Source organism: Trypanosoma melophagium (genome assembly GCF_022059095.1).
Source record: "Trypanosoma melophagium isolate St. Kilda chromosome Unknown ctg14segment1, whole genome shotgun sequence".
In the NCBI taxonomy this organism is placed as follows: Eukaryota; Euglenozoa; class Kinetoplastea; order Trypanosomatida; family Trypanosomatidae; genus Trypanosoma; species Trypanosoma melophagium.
Window position 1 is genome coordinate 416,427 of NW_027125142.1, and position 14,606 is coordinate 431,032.

Consider the following 14,606-nt stretch of genomic DNA (forward strand, 5'->3'; position numbering starts at 1 on the left):
TGTGTATTATGTCAACCAATAGAAAAACCATTTACAGTAATTCGAAGGAAGAACCATATATATATATATATATATATATATTACTTCAGACCATTTTATCAAGCTACAGAGTAACAAAGTCAGGTGGTCAGAAAATAAATAAAATCTTAAAACTTATGTGGAATTCATGATTCTGGATAATGCACGGGTTAGTGCTATCTGAGCCTCTTCACTCATACAATGCGATTTCGCATCTACCAATAGTTGCTGTAGGGGTCCCATGAGATCCGTTAAATTTTGTGCATTACAAGGTCCCTCTTTTTTTACTTGTATAAGGCGAAGAAAATGAAGAGCAAAAACATTTATTGCGTGGCGCATCTCTGCACCAGTAAAGCCAACTGAACCTTCTACAAAAGCCTGAATCAAAGCCTGCCTCACCATCTCAGTTTCTACACCATTAGTAGTTTTAGGAAACCACGCATTCCACTCTCCGTACACGACACGCTGAACTAAACTGAGCCTTGCTGCCTCGTCTGGAAGAGGAACTTCAACAATTGTGTCAAGGCGTCCAGCACGTAGTAACGCTTCGTCCAGCATGTGCTTAACATTTGTTGCACCTACAAAGAGCGTGAAGTGATCTTCGTCTTCGTGAGCTTTATCAAGAAGATGAAGAAGCTGTGAAACGAGTCTTGCATCATGTGTCGAATTTGACCTCCCTTCTGTATCGTACCGATTGCCGAACGCGGCTTGTAGTTCGTCAATAAACATTACTGAAGGGCTTCGCTCCCGGGCAACATCAAAAAACTCCCGTAACTTTCTCTCAGATTCACCAACTTCGGAATGAATCAATTGGGGGAGGTCCATATAAATAAAAGATGCTTTTAGTTCCGTAGCCATTGCTCGCGCAAGCATCGTTTTTCCTGTTCCCGGAGGTCCAGAGAGTAGAACACCTGTAGAGGGACGAACTCCAAAGCGTCTATAAGTAGTATAATGTTTTAGTGGCTGTAGAATAAGTCGTTCGAGTGCCTTTTTGACATTCTCAAGTCCGGCTATATCAGACCAGTAAGTTTCCTGTACATCAATATATCCAGAACTTTCTCGGTATTCCTGTGCTGCAGTAGAGCCACTCCCACTGAATGAACGAATAGTGTGAAAGGAAATTGATGCAGCAAAATCCTCAATTTTCTTATGATCCAATTCATTTAGAGTATTAAAAATATTATTTGTTGATAAAAACTCAAGGTATTCACTATCAGACAATTTCTCACGTATAATTTCTTCTACATGTCTAAGAATTTCAGTTAAACCTCTGTACGTGACACCACCACTGCGAGCAGCAATTGATCGGCATAATACTGTAGAGATAACAGATTGACCTTGCAGAAAAGTAAGACGTTCATATTCTATTGGAGTCTTTAGAGACACATGAGCATCAAAAAGTTTGGCACGTGCGAAAGAATCAACCTCTTCATAGTTTCCACTAAACAGTGTAACGAGGAGTACACAACTCAAACGCATCTGCTGCAGTTCTTCCTGTTTAAATAAATCACGTCCACGAATTATATCGTAAAGGTCAGCTAAGAGAGCAGGATGATGTGGTGTAGTTGTTCCTGCATAGCCAGATAATGCTCTATCCTCATGCATAAAACCACTGACATCTGTGGTAGCGGATAGGAAAAGTTCCATATGGTCTAAAATAACAATGACCACAGCCTCAGGATCAAATTCATTTTTATCCCTTACACTCATATCTGTTGGTTCAACTAATATATTGGCAATACCGTGTCGAATTTCCTTCCGCAGCATCGTACTCCCATTTACTTTCCGCCGTGCTAGTGACCCTGCGAGATGCGGCGTGATGCTAAACACGCGGCGAGATGCCACACTGCGGGCCCGCCGCACGGCATTACGCACGACGTGACTCTTTCCATTTCCGCATGGACCACACAACAGCACGGAGGCGGGCTGACGGCGGTGTGGCCAGTGAAGGGCAATTCCGCAGAGAAGTTCCTCTGCAAACTCAAAGGGGGATGTTGGGCGGCGCCGCGGGGCGACCGTAGACTCCATTCGGGAGACCCCCTCCCCACCCAGAAATAGATTAATGCGTATATATATATATATATATATATATAGAGAGAGAGAGAGAGAGAGAGAATTAGGAATAGGTTGGGAAGGAAACATGGATTAGAAAAATATATAGAAAGAGCGATATCTGATATAAATAGGAAAGCAACGAAATCAAAAAAAAAAAAACTATGATTCTACTGTTGTGCACTGTAGATGTTACTACAACAGAGTCATAAAAGGAATAAATAAGAAATAAATAAAAGTAAGAAAGAAAAGTATAAAGAATAAGAAATCTTTCTATGATACCCAACGTAGAAGTAAACACAGAAGTACTGTTCTCTCTTTAGACTATGAGAACATAATTATCTCGCGTTCATGCTCCTCTCGCCCAATCATAAAACGTCGCACCTCATCACACAGGACAGTGTATGTGGTATGCAGGGGTGATACTGAGAAACATTGTTCCTTTGTGTGGCATCTTTTAATGCTATCCTCATCATGGCGTTCTCACGCTGCGCGTTAACTAATTCCTCCCGCTGCACATCAGCGAGTTTCTTCAATTCCTCAATCTGACGCTCCATTGCATCCCTATGCTCAAGATGTGATCGATATGCCTTAAGATATGTAAATGGTACAATATCACACTATGATGGTGGTGATATGAATCCCTGTGAAGAAGTCGTATTATATTCCTGTTTCTGTCCTTTCTGTTGTTCACTGCATAAACTTTCAAGATATCTCACACGTGATTGCAGACGCAAACAGGTCCGCAACACTTCCTTTTCATGAGCAGATGTATAAACTGTTTGTGTAGATGCTTCTCGATTATGAATTTCGTGAAAATTATTCATGTAACACTCACTCCATACATTCTTGTTATTTTTACCATTGTATAGAGTGGTTAAGGAAAAAGAAAAGGTATTTCACCCATCGGCGATACAAAAACTCTCCTCCTTTTTCTGAGGAAAATTAGATTGAGTAAATATATCTTTTGTTTTAAATAAGAAATCATCAACTCCCAAAGTCACGTAATCTATGAGTAAAGTGGGTGCGTGTTTAATCCGAATGGACTTTAGGCATAATAATGGATGATGCGATGAGAGGCTTCTATCAAGAAGTAATCGATGCATTACTTCTTTTATGAGTTCCCTATTTATACTTACATCATCTATGGATGAAGGACTTGATGCCGAAATGGCATTTCTAAACCATTCAAGTAACAATGTGAAGTTTTCAAAGGATTCCTCATCCAACAGATATTGACCATAAGTTTCATTTGCTAATCGATAAATTGAAATATAATAGATCTCTGTGACAAGATGTAACGAAGTCATATCCGGTTTCGATACATTAGTTTTATTAAGGTTCACAGAATGTTGTAGATATTCGCCAAATTTATAGTAGAGATGTAAAAATAAAAATGGAAAATGTGTTGTGGTGCTTAATACTTTCAAAACTAGAGGTAAAACATCATTTCCAAAACTTATCTTTTCTGTTATTATGACTGATGATAATAATAATGATAGAATCATTGATGGTAGAGGAAGTAGTTGGCAAACGTTATCCCATATTACGTGAAAAGCATCTTTTATCATCTTAACAACAATCTCACCGCACAAAGGCGACATCACTGCAGGGAAGAGCGAAGAGATTGAATCATCAATCCGTTTACATCCATTAGAGAAAAGAAGCACAGAGGCAACAGATATACCACGCCACTTTTTCAGTACACTTGTTGAGAAACTCCGCAAATGACACTCAACCTGAATTGCGTTTTGTCATAATAGGTAGAGATGTATAGACAAAGAAATGTTTTCACGCAATAAATGATTTTGAAAGATTTCTGCAAAAGTAGAAATAAAGAGTTCTGCTACTTTTATAGGATATGAAGCGAGCATATCAGGAGTTGAAGAGGATGAATAGACAACACGATCCAATAGCGGCAATACATGAGATGTTCGATATAGTTGCATGGAAACAAAACTTAGCATATGAATCTTCCACTTCCTTGAAATTATCCTTATTAGTTAACTTTTCTATATTTTCTCGAATTGTCAATATATCCAGTCCTCTTTCTTTTTCTTCTTCATTTTTCTTCTTTTCTGTTTCCACCTTCTCTTGATCGATCATCATCATAATACGAGGATTAGCCTTAACTAGTGAAGAAGAGCAGATACATTCTCTACGACTTTAGAAAGGTTTAGTTTTCTCCATAGCAGAGTTAACACTAACAGCAACTTCTTCGCCAATAACACAACAATGTGTTCCTGTTGATGTACGGTATGCGTGACGAAAGGCATACTCCAAACTATTACAATCTCTTCTAGAAGTCGTTCGTATGGAAAGTCATTCATACGGCAGTAATCCACTATACTTTGTGTTTCCATTTCCTTCCATAATAACTCCCAGGTAAAACTCTTCTTGGGTTCTCTGCATGAAATTTCTAGCTTGATATCCATACACTTTACTCCAGTGTAGTACGAGAGTAGAGATAAATACATCATCACTTGTCTCAGCTTGTAAGAGAAACACAATAGCCTCGTGAAGAATAACAACAATACCACGACCACTCATAACGTTTGCACACTCACCTTTGCCCTTTTTACGATGAGTCAATATTGTATGGGTTGAGAAGGGAATTGAAAAAGTACACTGACTGGAAAGACAATAAACCACACGGCCAAGTGAAGGGGGAAGGAGTGCTTCCATTACTACAGGACATGTGAGACATTTTTTAATATCATCTTTACTAATATCATCAGTAAATTGTATAATGGAGGAATATTCTGTGGACCACACACGGTGCAGTGTCTCCCGCACAATTTCAATAGAAAGATCCGTATCATTATTTCGGATACCTTCTACACTATCACCAGCACCAACAGCAACAACAATAGCAACAGTACTACTACTACTACTATTATTATTATTATTATTATTATTATTATTATTATTATTATTATTATCGCTAAGAAGAAGCAGAAGAAACACCACAAGCGTGTCTCTCTCAACTAGACGATGTTCTACAACAGCCACACCGCGTATAAACGTATCTATTCCAGCCACAAAAAAAAAAAAAAACTCAGTCTTTGCTAATGAACTCATACGAACTGTCGTCTCGAGAAGTATCGCAACTGCGGGAATCCAATTTATTGCTTCCGTACCGCAGAGGAATGTGTCGGAGAGGCGTAGATCATCCATTACGCAATCATTCGATCTAACTCCTTCTTGTTGTGTGTGTTTGTTTGTGTTTTATTATTATTATTTATGAAAACAAGAGAAATATACGAAGAAAAAAAAGTATCATGAATAATAAAAAAAATAAGAACAAGAAAAAGAGATAGAACGATAGAAGAAATAATAAATAAATAAATAAATAAATAAGCAAATAAATAAATAAATAAATAAATAAATAAATAAAAATAATAGGCTTTTCTCCTTTCTAGAAGATAGACAAAGATAACACATGCTCCCCCCGTGTATTATCTAGCAACACAACAGACGACACATGTCCAACGGCATTTACCATATAACAAGGATAATAGTACAAACACAGGTAAGCAGACACACACACAGATAAAGAAAGAAAGAAGTTTAATGATAACAATAATAATAATAATAATAATAATAATAATAATAATAATAATAATAAATTAAACATTTCTTGAGAAGTAAATCACATCCGGACTGATTCTCCCATCACATAGATTCTGCCATGGCAAAATTTGCGCTGTTTTTTTTTATTCCTCGTGTCTTTATGGGTTTACCCCAACGGTACGGCTATCAGCTTCTCACTGTAGAGCACCAAGGTTGCTGTCTATGAAGAGCGGTGTTTGAGAGAAAAATCCCTTCGTTTTGTGGGATCCTCAAGCTCTTGTAATATTTATTTTGGTATTTTTGGGTTTTTATTGTTTGAGTTTTGTTATTTTCAAGTTTTGTTTTTTATTTTATTTTTATAACCAATCTATGAACAGTAAACAGTCTACGAGAGATTCTCTACTCCCACCATCCTTTCCCAGAGCCCGTCGGCCACTCTCCTTTTGTTATTAATTTTTGTTATTTTTGGTTTTTTAGTTAATGATTGGGCCTCAATGATCTCCTCTGTTTTCTTGTTGCTTGTTGGGGATCGCGACAAGCGTCTCTTAAGACTAATCCTTTCAGGGATTCCATAATCGAGCTCGTCGCTGGCCTTACAGGGGTGTAGAGGCCTTACAGGGGTGGGGAAGGAGGCGTAGGGGTTCTGGACCGCGAAGTCTGCGGTATCGCATAGTTCCGCTCCACTGCCAGAAGGAACTGGGCTAACTCTCTAGAAAAGCACAGTTTCTGGAGAGGGATATCTGTTATAGCATGCTGCATTCGCAATGGGCGAAGGGCAGGGTAACTCAAGAGGTGCAGTGCTGTTTCTTCGCAGTCGGTGCGTTGGCTAGTATGCGCGCGAATGTGCTGATACCCGTGTTGAGACATGCGGTGTTGTGTGAGGCCTGGTTTGCTCATGCAGTGTCTGTTGCATGTGGGGCAAATCAGGGCCGCAAGGTCTCTTATGTTCTCGCCCTTGCTTCGAGAGGATTTGGTTGCCCCTTTGGCAGGCATGCCTTCGCCATGGTGAAAATTTCTGCAGTGAATGGCGAGTGAAGGCATGTTGGCGTAGAACTTTTTACACATACCGCACTGAACCTTGCCGTGGTCCTCACGTTCCGGTGGCGACGAGTCTCGCTGACGTTTTTTGTTTCGGGGAAAGGTTACCTTTATCGTAATCGGCAATATCGGAGTTCCAGGTGGGTGTTTTTGCTTTTTATGGCACGATAGAGCTCCTATGTTACCGAAATCCCTTAGACAGAATTCACAGCGCAGCGATGCTGGCTGTGGGATTAACTGCGTGCCGGGTGCGTCTTTGCTGGGGTCCTCAGGATGGCGTGCCCTAATGTGGGCTTTGAGGCCTGTTTTAGGGCGCGCTATCATCTCACATTTGTCACATGGAAATGCCGATCCCTCTGGTATTGGTTCATCTGCTCTTGGCGCTTTCTTTCAGTGGGAGGGCATTCTGCGTTGTGCATGCACCTGAGGTGGCGAGTTAATCCGTTTTTCTGGGGGAAGGTTCGGCAACATAAATTGCATGCAAAGGGATGTTTTTCCTCTGCATGTGCTGATTGGCGAGGTAACGTATTTACCGGAGATGGGGGTCTGGGCGGCGGTGGCTCGGGCGGTATGTCCGGCGGAGGTGGTGCATGGGGAACTTGAGTTTCCAAAGCGCATAGGCCTTCTTAAAAACATGCCTGTTAACCATGTGAGGCGCTGCAGTGTTCCTGCATGAGTATTGTGCTCCGCACTCTGTGCATGCTGCTGGCTCAGATGATTTGCTCATGGGGTGGTGTCTCTGCGTTGCTTGCGGCTTCGGTGGGGCTGAGTCGTTTGCCTCTTGGGGATTGAACCATCGACAACCAGGGGGATATGGGGTTGGATTTTTCTCAGCAACCACCCATATCGATGCGAGACTCCTGTGCGGAATCTTGCAAGTGCTGTTTCTTCTTCTCGTGTTAGTTCTGGGTTGTCTTTGGTGGGGTTCCAGTTCCCTGTGATTTGCCATCTATGAGAAGGACGAGGTGTGTCCTCCCCCTTGAGTATGCGTTTGGCGTAGGCAATAACATCGGGAATCCAGGCATCATCCCTCTGGGTATGCTCCGCAGCTTTTTTGGCCTCAGCGTCACATTTTTCGTTCTTCTCTACTCCGCAATGGCCGAAAATAAATTGCAGTCGAATGCGGGCTTTGCGACGTTGCACTTGGAGGATCAGGTTCCATAGTTTACGGAGCATAGGATCCGTAACAGTTAGGGGGCCAGCCTGGAGCGCTTTCAGTAGGGACAGCGAATCTGAGAATACGGAAACTCTGCAGGGTGTTGGGTTTTCTGCCGGTAATATCGTGAGTAGTTTCCGCAATCCTTCATATAGTGCTATGGTTTCGGCCGTGTAGCTGCAGGCTAGGGGGCCAGCTCCTCTGCGCGTGGTGCTAAGCAGTTCACCATCCTTGTAAATCATCGCCGCTGCCCAGGATTTAACACCCAGGAATACCGAGCCATCAGTCCAAATTTCATAATGTGTACGGGGTGGTGGTGTTTCTCCCATGCGGCGGAAATGTCGGGCTATCCAACGCTCAGTTGCTTCCTTTTTGCGTTCTTCAGGGTCTTCAGCGGAGACGTTATCCAGTGACGTGAAGAAGCGAGCGCGCTTACCGAAACGCAGTGTCGGTGTTAATAGTGGCAACTCGCGTGGCTCTATATGGAGCGTTGGGTATGTCTTCATTATACGTACATAGAAGTTTCGGACTGGGTGGTTCATTTGGTAAACCTGATCAGCGCTTTCTTTCAGGGATCCACCTCTTTCCTGGCATAGTAAGAAGTGTTTTAGACTCCGTATCGCGGCTGTCGTTTCTAGTGGTAGAAGACGGGCTTCTCGTAGTGCGTCGTCGGAGCGACATCTAAATGGGATTCCTGCTATGGTTCGACAAGCTTTGTTTTGGCCTGCTGCTAATTGTTGGCGGCGTGTGGGTGAAGCATCCCAGTACCAGACCTCAAATCCATATGGCTTCTGGGCTTGAACTAGGGCTAGATAAAAAGCGCGCAAAACATCTCGTTTTGGGCCCCATGCGGTGGAGGAGATTACAGCGAGCTGCAACAAACGAAAATTCATGCGTTGCCTCGTCTGTACTGCATGGAAGTACACTCCGCGATGGTGTTGGAATGTAATTCCGAGAAGTTTTGGAGCTTTCTCTAGACCGACAGGGTGCCGCGTAGTTCAAGGGAGAGGGGGTTTGGGTCCAATGATCCAAAGAGGGTGTATTTCGTTTTGCCTGCGTTTACTTCCATGAAGTGGCTCTTGGACCATCCATCAACCACATTTATTCCGATTTGTAGCACACTGTTGATGGCGTCTCTGTTCTCATGTCGTGTTGCTAGCGTGGGGCCATCAGCAAAAAAGCCGTGGCACAGAAGAGGAACTTGAGATAATCTTTTGCTTAGAGTGTTCATTGCTATAATAAACTTAAGCGGGCCTAGAACCGTTCCTTGCGGTACGCCGCGGTGGAATAGCATTGGCGGTGAGGATTTTCCTTGGACTCGTACTTTAGCCTGACGTCCTTTTAAAAATGGGGCTGGCCATCGGATGATGTGGGGTGGGAGCTCCATCTCTCGCATCGCACTAACAATGCGGTCGTGATCTGCAGTATTGAAGGCCTTGGCGTAATCGACGAATACGGCACCTTTGCGCGAGTCATATGAAGGTCTCGTGAGGGCTGCGCGCAGGTGTAGTAATTGGTCTGGTCTGGAGTGGCCAGGCCTGAACCCGGATTGTTGTGGGGTCAGCTTGGATTCAATAACATCCCGAATACGGGCTGCTATAATCCTTTCCATTAGTTTGGACATACGGCTAGTTAATGTGACTGGTCTAAACGAGTCTAGGTCTGTTGCCTTCTTCCCTGGTTTGGGGAGGGGCGCGATAACACCTACTTTCCAAGCAGCTGGGAAAATACCAGTGCGGAGACTCCCATTGAAAAGTGATGGGGTTTCTGCTTTCGCTCTGGGTCCCAAATGTTGGAGAGCCTCGCTGCAAATCCCATCCGGACCAGCCGCCGTTCCTTTCGGGAGAAGGCGCTGGGCCCGTTCCAGTTCCGCTTCTGTAATGGGTGCAAATTCCTCGCCAACAACTGGGATGGGTGGCGGAGGGTGGGAGTGTGGGTGCCGTCTGGCTCGTGCGGAGTAAAAACGGATAAAGTGCTTGGCCTTCTGATTTTCCGTGGGCACCGTGTTGTTAATCTTTATCGCCGGGGTGCTCAGTGGGCGTGGGGCGTAAATCCCCTTTACAATGTTCCAACGGCAGCCGTCCGCTACGGCCATCTTGCCGCAGAGGGATTTCCATCTTTTATGGGAGGCTTGTCTCAGCATCTCTCTGGGGTGTGTTGCCAACCTGTCTCTATAGATAGAGGCTTTGCATTGGTGGATCTCCGACTCGATCTCACTGAGTTCTGGAGTCCAAAAGGGGCAGTGTATCGTCCTCCGCGGGGGACCGCTGCAGCTGTTGCGATGCGGATCGCGGAGGCGAGTAAACGTTCTCGTTTGTGAACGCTCATCTTCTGTGTCGGTAGTTTTCGGCATTGACCATTTGACATCTGTCTAAAACGAGGCCATTTCGCCTTCTTCCATGCATAGAGTGGGGCACGGGGGTGAGGGAACCGCAGTGGTTCATCATCTACTGCTACTACGTCGAAGAGGGTGATATAATGGTCATTATCCGGAGAGAAATTGGCTGTCCAAGACTCTATGCGACACTCTCGGGATAGTGTCACGTCCGGCGCGGACCGTGACGTGTAGTGTGGCGGGTGCTTTCTCCATTGTTCTGCATGAAGAAATCGTTATCTAGGCACCATTGCACTAGAACATCGCCACGTGTATCAGGTGGGATCGCGCGATTCCAGGCCAACGCATGCGCGTTAGCATCTGCACCAACGGGGTGGGGTCCGCTGGTTGTCAAGAGCGCGTCCAGTTGCGATGCTGTAAATGATCTCCCTGCAGGGAAGTATGCTGACGTCACTGAGAGCGCCAGCCCTTCTGTCAAGTGGATCGTTGCGTGAGTATACCCAATGCTCGCCACAACAGACGATCCTACTTCCACCGGCAGGTCTTCACGAACCAGAATCGAAACGCCGCCACCTTTAGAGGGGCGGGACGCTCCATGATGTTGATAACCAGCGATTGTGAAACTCGACGCTTCCGCACAAGACATTTTCGTCTCGCTTAGAAGGCCGAATGGCACGTTTTCCTCAACGAGGGTTTTGTGGAGAGCAAGCCTCTTGGCCTGGGTAAGTCCAGCTGAGTTCCACTGCATACCTCGCAGGGAAGGGCCGGGATTTTCCTCCACATCACCGCTCAGCAGTAACTTGGTACAGGTGATACTGCTGACAGCACGTCGACAAGTGCCCCAGGACCTTCTTGGATTCAGTTCTGCCCCAGCAAGGCGAGGCTGGTCCCGGCGCTGTGCGACGCCGTAGTTTAAGCGCCAGCGAGTCTTCCAGAAGAAAAAACATTGCTGGCTCTTGGCTTCCTCCGGCAATACGGGGTACTGGACCTTGGCACCACGTTGAGGTGGCCGGCATCTCCAAGGTGTTCCCTTTATAAAACTTCATATCCTCAAACGTTGTCATTGTCATGGGGGTGTAGTACATCCCCGTACTTCCCATCGGCGCCATCAGTTCATCCTTCGCATTCCGCCGCCTCCAGTGCGCCCCGCCCTCGTCCTCCAACTCCATTCCCGCCGCCGTCGGGCAGCCATAAAACTCCCGCGCCTTTTTCCCGCGTCAGTGTGGAGTTCACCACCATGGCAAACGGCTTTCCCCGCACATGGGGGAGAATGGAGACCATGTGGAGTGCGACCATTTGGGGTAAGTTAAAGCCGAGGGTGTGGGCGATTTCATGGGCGGTGATGCGGATGGAGATTCTACTAAGGGAGAGGGGGTGTGGGGCGGAGTTCATAACACCCGCCACGGGGCGGCCATTCTTCAGTTTGGCACAACTCTTCGCCCATGCAATATTTACACCAGGGGCTGGTCTAGCCGCTGTGTAGAGGATCATATCGGCATTCCGTACACCCACACTGCGATGATCTGGCGGAACGGTAAAGCTTGAGCAGAGAGGATAATTAAATAATGGAATAAGAAGATTTGCATTTACTGATGCCACAAGAAGACGTGAGGTATGTAGTCGAACAGCTTCAGGGATAAGACCATGTATGATTAAATTCCTTTTTTCAAAAGTTAATATTGAATCATCAGTACACATAAAATCATCCCCACGAAGGCCAGGGCGAATCACCCCAGACTCATTACAATAATTTGTTGGATCATTCAAGTCAAGAATGGACGCCATAATGCGGATAGGTCTCCATTTATTTGAAGTATTTGTTAACATTTGCCATACAGTCTGACCTTTAACAGGTAATTACCGCACAATTGCGATAGGCAACACACTTTCTTTCATCGCTTTACCAAGGAGAAAAAACGGCGTGGCTTCATTTTCGGCAAAACAGCCACCAATCACACATCCAAGTAGAAGTGTGAAACTGACAAGTACATACTGCATATAACTCATATGATATATATGTATTTATATTTATACGCGTATGTATATGATGTTGGTTTTGCTCCCCTGCCTTTTCAATTAAGGAAAAAAAAAATTGAGGCAGAGGTGTCTGGTGGTATTTGAAAACGGACTTTATTATAATGCCAATGAAAAACACCTTTAAAGTAAAGAAAGAACTAAAAAGAAAAGAAAGAAATAAACGAACAAACGAGATACAGATTCCATCCATAAAGAAACGATACTTAGAACTAGATGTATGTGTAACTGATTATCATTCTAGTTTTTACAAGCAAAGTAAAGAAAAGAAAAAAAAAAACGGATTAGGCATGACTCCAGCCGCCTTTCGCAATATGGCGTGAAAATAAAAAAAAGTATTTGACTTTCTCTAAGTTTCCTTCTTTCCCTTTTTTTCCAATTGTTTCACAGTACAGCAAGCAAAGCCATCAGCAGTGAAATGAAAGAAGATTACAATAAGCAGGATCTCCCAACTTTACCAAAAGGATAAAAAAGAAGAAAGAAAAAGAAACATAGAAAAAAAGAATAATGCTTCAAGAGATAATCCACACATACTAAAAAAAAAACAACAACAGCCAAACACATTCCTTTTTTTCTCGATTTCGAAGTCCCGATGAGCAAAAGAAAAAAAAAAAGAAAACACAAAGAAAAACACACTCAAATCAAAAATAAAAAAAAACAATATTTCCATTTCTGCAGTAATTACTGAGAAAAAAAAAACATAAGTGATGTATATTTAAAACGACCTAAGACATATGAACAGTGGCACATAGAGCATTTCCTCCTTCCGTTTCTGCACAGACAATTGAATCCATTAGGGAAATAGACCTAATACTTTCTTTAAAAGGTATTTCATTTTCCTCTCCACTAAATGTGAGGTCTGTCGATTTTCCATCCCATGTTCTAATAGCTGTAGTACACAATCTCGCTCGTGTGTTAATCAAAAAAGAACCATCCTGTGAAACATCACAGCGTAACGTTCGCAAATGTGGAGAAGAACTATAATGACCACCAAAAATATTCATTCCTCCCGAATGGAATGAAACTCCTTGCTGTGAAGGAGTTCTTGCTGAGGAGGATGATGCCTTAATACTATTATTCATTTTTTTATTCAATATGCCAGACTCTAGCGTACCAATAGTGGTCAGACGACTGGTTCCACCTGTATCTACCATACCAATTATACCAGACTGCAAGCGACAGTGCCTCATATCACACACTGGATAACCCGTGGGTGTAGAAAAACAGCCAGAAACAACAGCTTCTCTAGCTTCATCGGCAAAAGACTTTCTACCTCGCTTCATTGTATCACGCGAGACGGTAATACTCTTACGAAGATCTGCTACTACAACAGTACCATGACTATCACCTAATCCACACACCACACGAAAACTATCCTCCAGTGCACAACAACTCATAATACCTCCAACAACAGGTGCAGATCTACGATACCGGGAAACCGTTGTTTGCCCAGACAATAGTGGTTGTGGGGCAGATGTATGAAATAGCAATCCACCATTAGGATCACGCCAGTCCACAACACAAACTTCACCAGAGGAAAAGCTAATAACAACACTGTTAGGTCCCCAATAATCTAATGCCGTGGCATTCACAGAAGCACGATCAAACTCACATACAGCACTACATGCAAGTGGTTCCATATGCAGTTGATACACCGCGTCGGCTGCGAGGGCTGAGAGAGTTCTCTCATGTGTGCTGTAATGCCGCAATCGCTGCATTGGTTCATGTTCCTCCGCTGAGAAAAGAGCTGTAGAACTGACATGCCGCCACCCTGTGGTGTAAAGGGGAACCGTATAGTAATTGCAATTATTATTCTCTTCTTCCTTTTCATTATTATCTTCTGTATCCACATCCACCACATTGGAGAGAGATGTCGGTAGTACAGGACTATGAGAGACACGGCACATTCGCGGTCCTTCTCTATTCACATGTATTGTGCGAGATGGATTGTGTGTGCACACCTGCGCCTCCCGCATCTCTGCATAACATCCCTTCACATTTACTGTTAACAATCGTCCATGGGGAGGAACAGACGCGGCGAGAAAACAACAATCAGAGCTACATCCACCATTACTGCCGTTGATAATGCTACTACTATTATTGTTATTGTTACTACTGATGTTGTTGTTTTCATCTCTAAGAATGAGAGAGACGTGAGTACAGTGTGGACTGCCTGAAAGAGGTATTCGTCGTTCTGCAGGGGAAAGATATCTCCCAATGGATAAATCCCCGTACATGGCATAGTTAAGACGCCACATTTAAGCCGTAACTGTAACAACTATCGCAAAGTAAACAAAGAGAAAAAAAAAAGAAACAAATGAAAAACAATAATAACAACAGAAATGAAAAAAAAAGCACAAGATAAGAAGAATAATCCCCTATACCCCATCATACATTAAA

The 14,606-nt window shown here is 43.8% G+C and overlaps 6 protein-coding genes across 7 annotated transcripts; all 6 read right to left on the bottom strand.

The window, feature by feature from the left end:
- Positions 1 to 153: 153 nt before the first annotated feature.
- Positions 154 to 2,046, bottom strand: LSM04_007090 (ATPase; the record flags this gene model as incomplete). The annotated part of the gene is made up of 1 exon (XM_067335091.1): positions 154 to 2,046. One exon carries the CDS (start codon positions 2,044 to 2,046, stop codon positions 154 to 156), a length of 1,893 nt encoding a protein of 630 aa, XP_067193958.1.
- A 644-nt stretch (positions 2,047 to 2,690) lies between these two features.
- LSM04_006579 (uncharacterized protein) lies at positions 2,691 to 2,897 on the bottom strand (the record flags this gene model as incomplete). The annotated part of the gene is made up of 1 exon (XM_067335092.1): positions 2,691 to 2,897. One exon carries the CDS (start codon positions 2,895 to 2,897, stop codon positions 2,691 to 2,693), a length of 207 nt encoding a protein of 68 aa, XP_067193948.1.
- Positions 2,898 to 2,969: 72 nt separating this feature from the next.
- On the bottom strand, positions 2,970 to 4,037 carry LSM04_004032 (uncharacterized protein; the record flags this gene model as incomplete). Of its 2 annotated transcripts, XM_067335093.1 has the most annotated exons (2): positions 2,970 to 3,809; positions 3,921 to 4,037. In XM_067335093.1, 2 exons carry the CDS (start codon positions 4,035 to 4,037, stop codon positions 2,970 to 2,972), a joined length of 957 nt encoding a protein of 318 aa, XP_067193894.1. The 2 variants fall into 2 exon arrangements, with proteins under 2 accessions (XP_067193894.1, XP_067193895.1); XM_067335094.1 differs by lacking the exon at positions 3,921 to 4,037 and having other exon boundaries at positions 2,970 to 3,674.
- Positions 4,038 to 4,392: 355 nt separating this feature from the next.
- Positions 4,393 to 5,247, bottom strand: LSM04_000297 (uncharacterized protein; the record flags this gene model as incomplete). Its single annotated transcript, XM_067335095.1, has 1 exon — positions 4,393 to 5,247. The coding sequence occupies one exon, from the start codon at positions 5,245 to 5,247 to the stop codon at positions 4,393 to 4,395; it is 855 nt and encodes a 284-aa protein (XP_067193823.1).
- A 6,038-nt stretch (positions 5,248 to 11,285) lies between these two features.
- Positions 11,286 to 11,999, bottom strand: LSM04_001785 (Peptidase M8; the record flags this gene model as incomplete). The annotated part of the gene is made up of 1 exon (XM_067335096.1): positions 11,286 to 11,999. One exon carries the CDS (start codon positions 11,997 to 11,999, stop codon positions 11,286 to 11,288), a length of 714 nt encoding a protein of 237 aa, XP_067193859.1.
- Positions 12,000 to 12,931: 932 nt separating this feature from the next.
- Positions 12,932 to 14,464, bottom strand: LSM04_006813 (uncharacterized protein; the record flags this gene model as incomplete). Its single annotated transcript, XM_067335097.1, has 1 exon — positions 12,932 to 14,464. One exon carries the CDS (start codon positions 14,462 to 14,464, stop codon positions 12,932 to 12,934), a length of 1,533 nt encoding a protein of 510 aa, XP_067193952.1.
- Between the last annotated feature and the right edge of the window lie 142 nt (positions 14,465 to 14,606).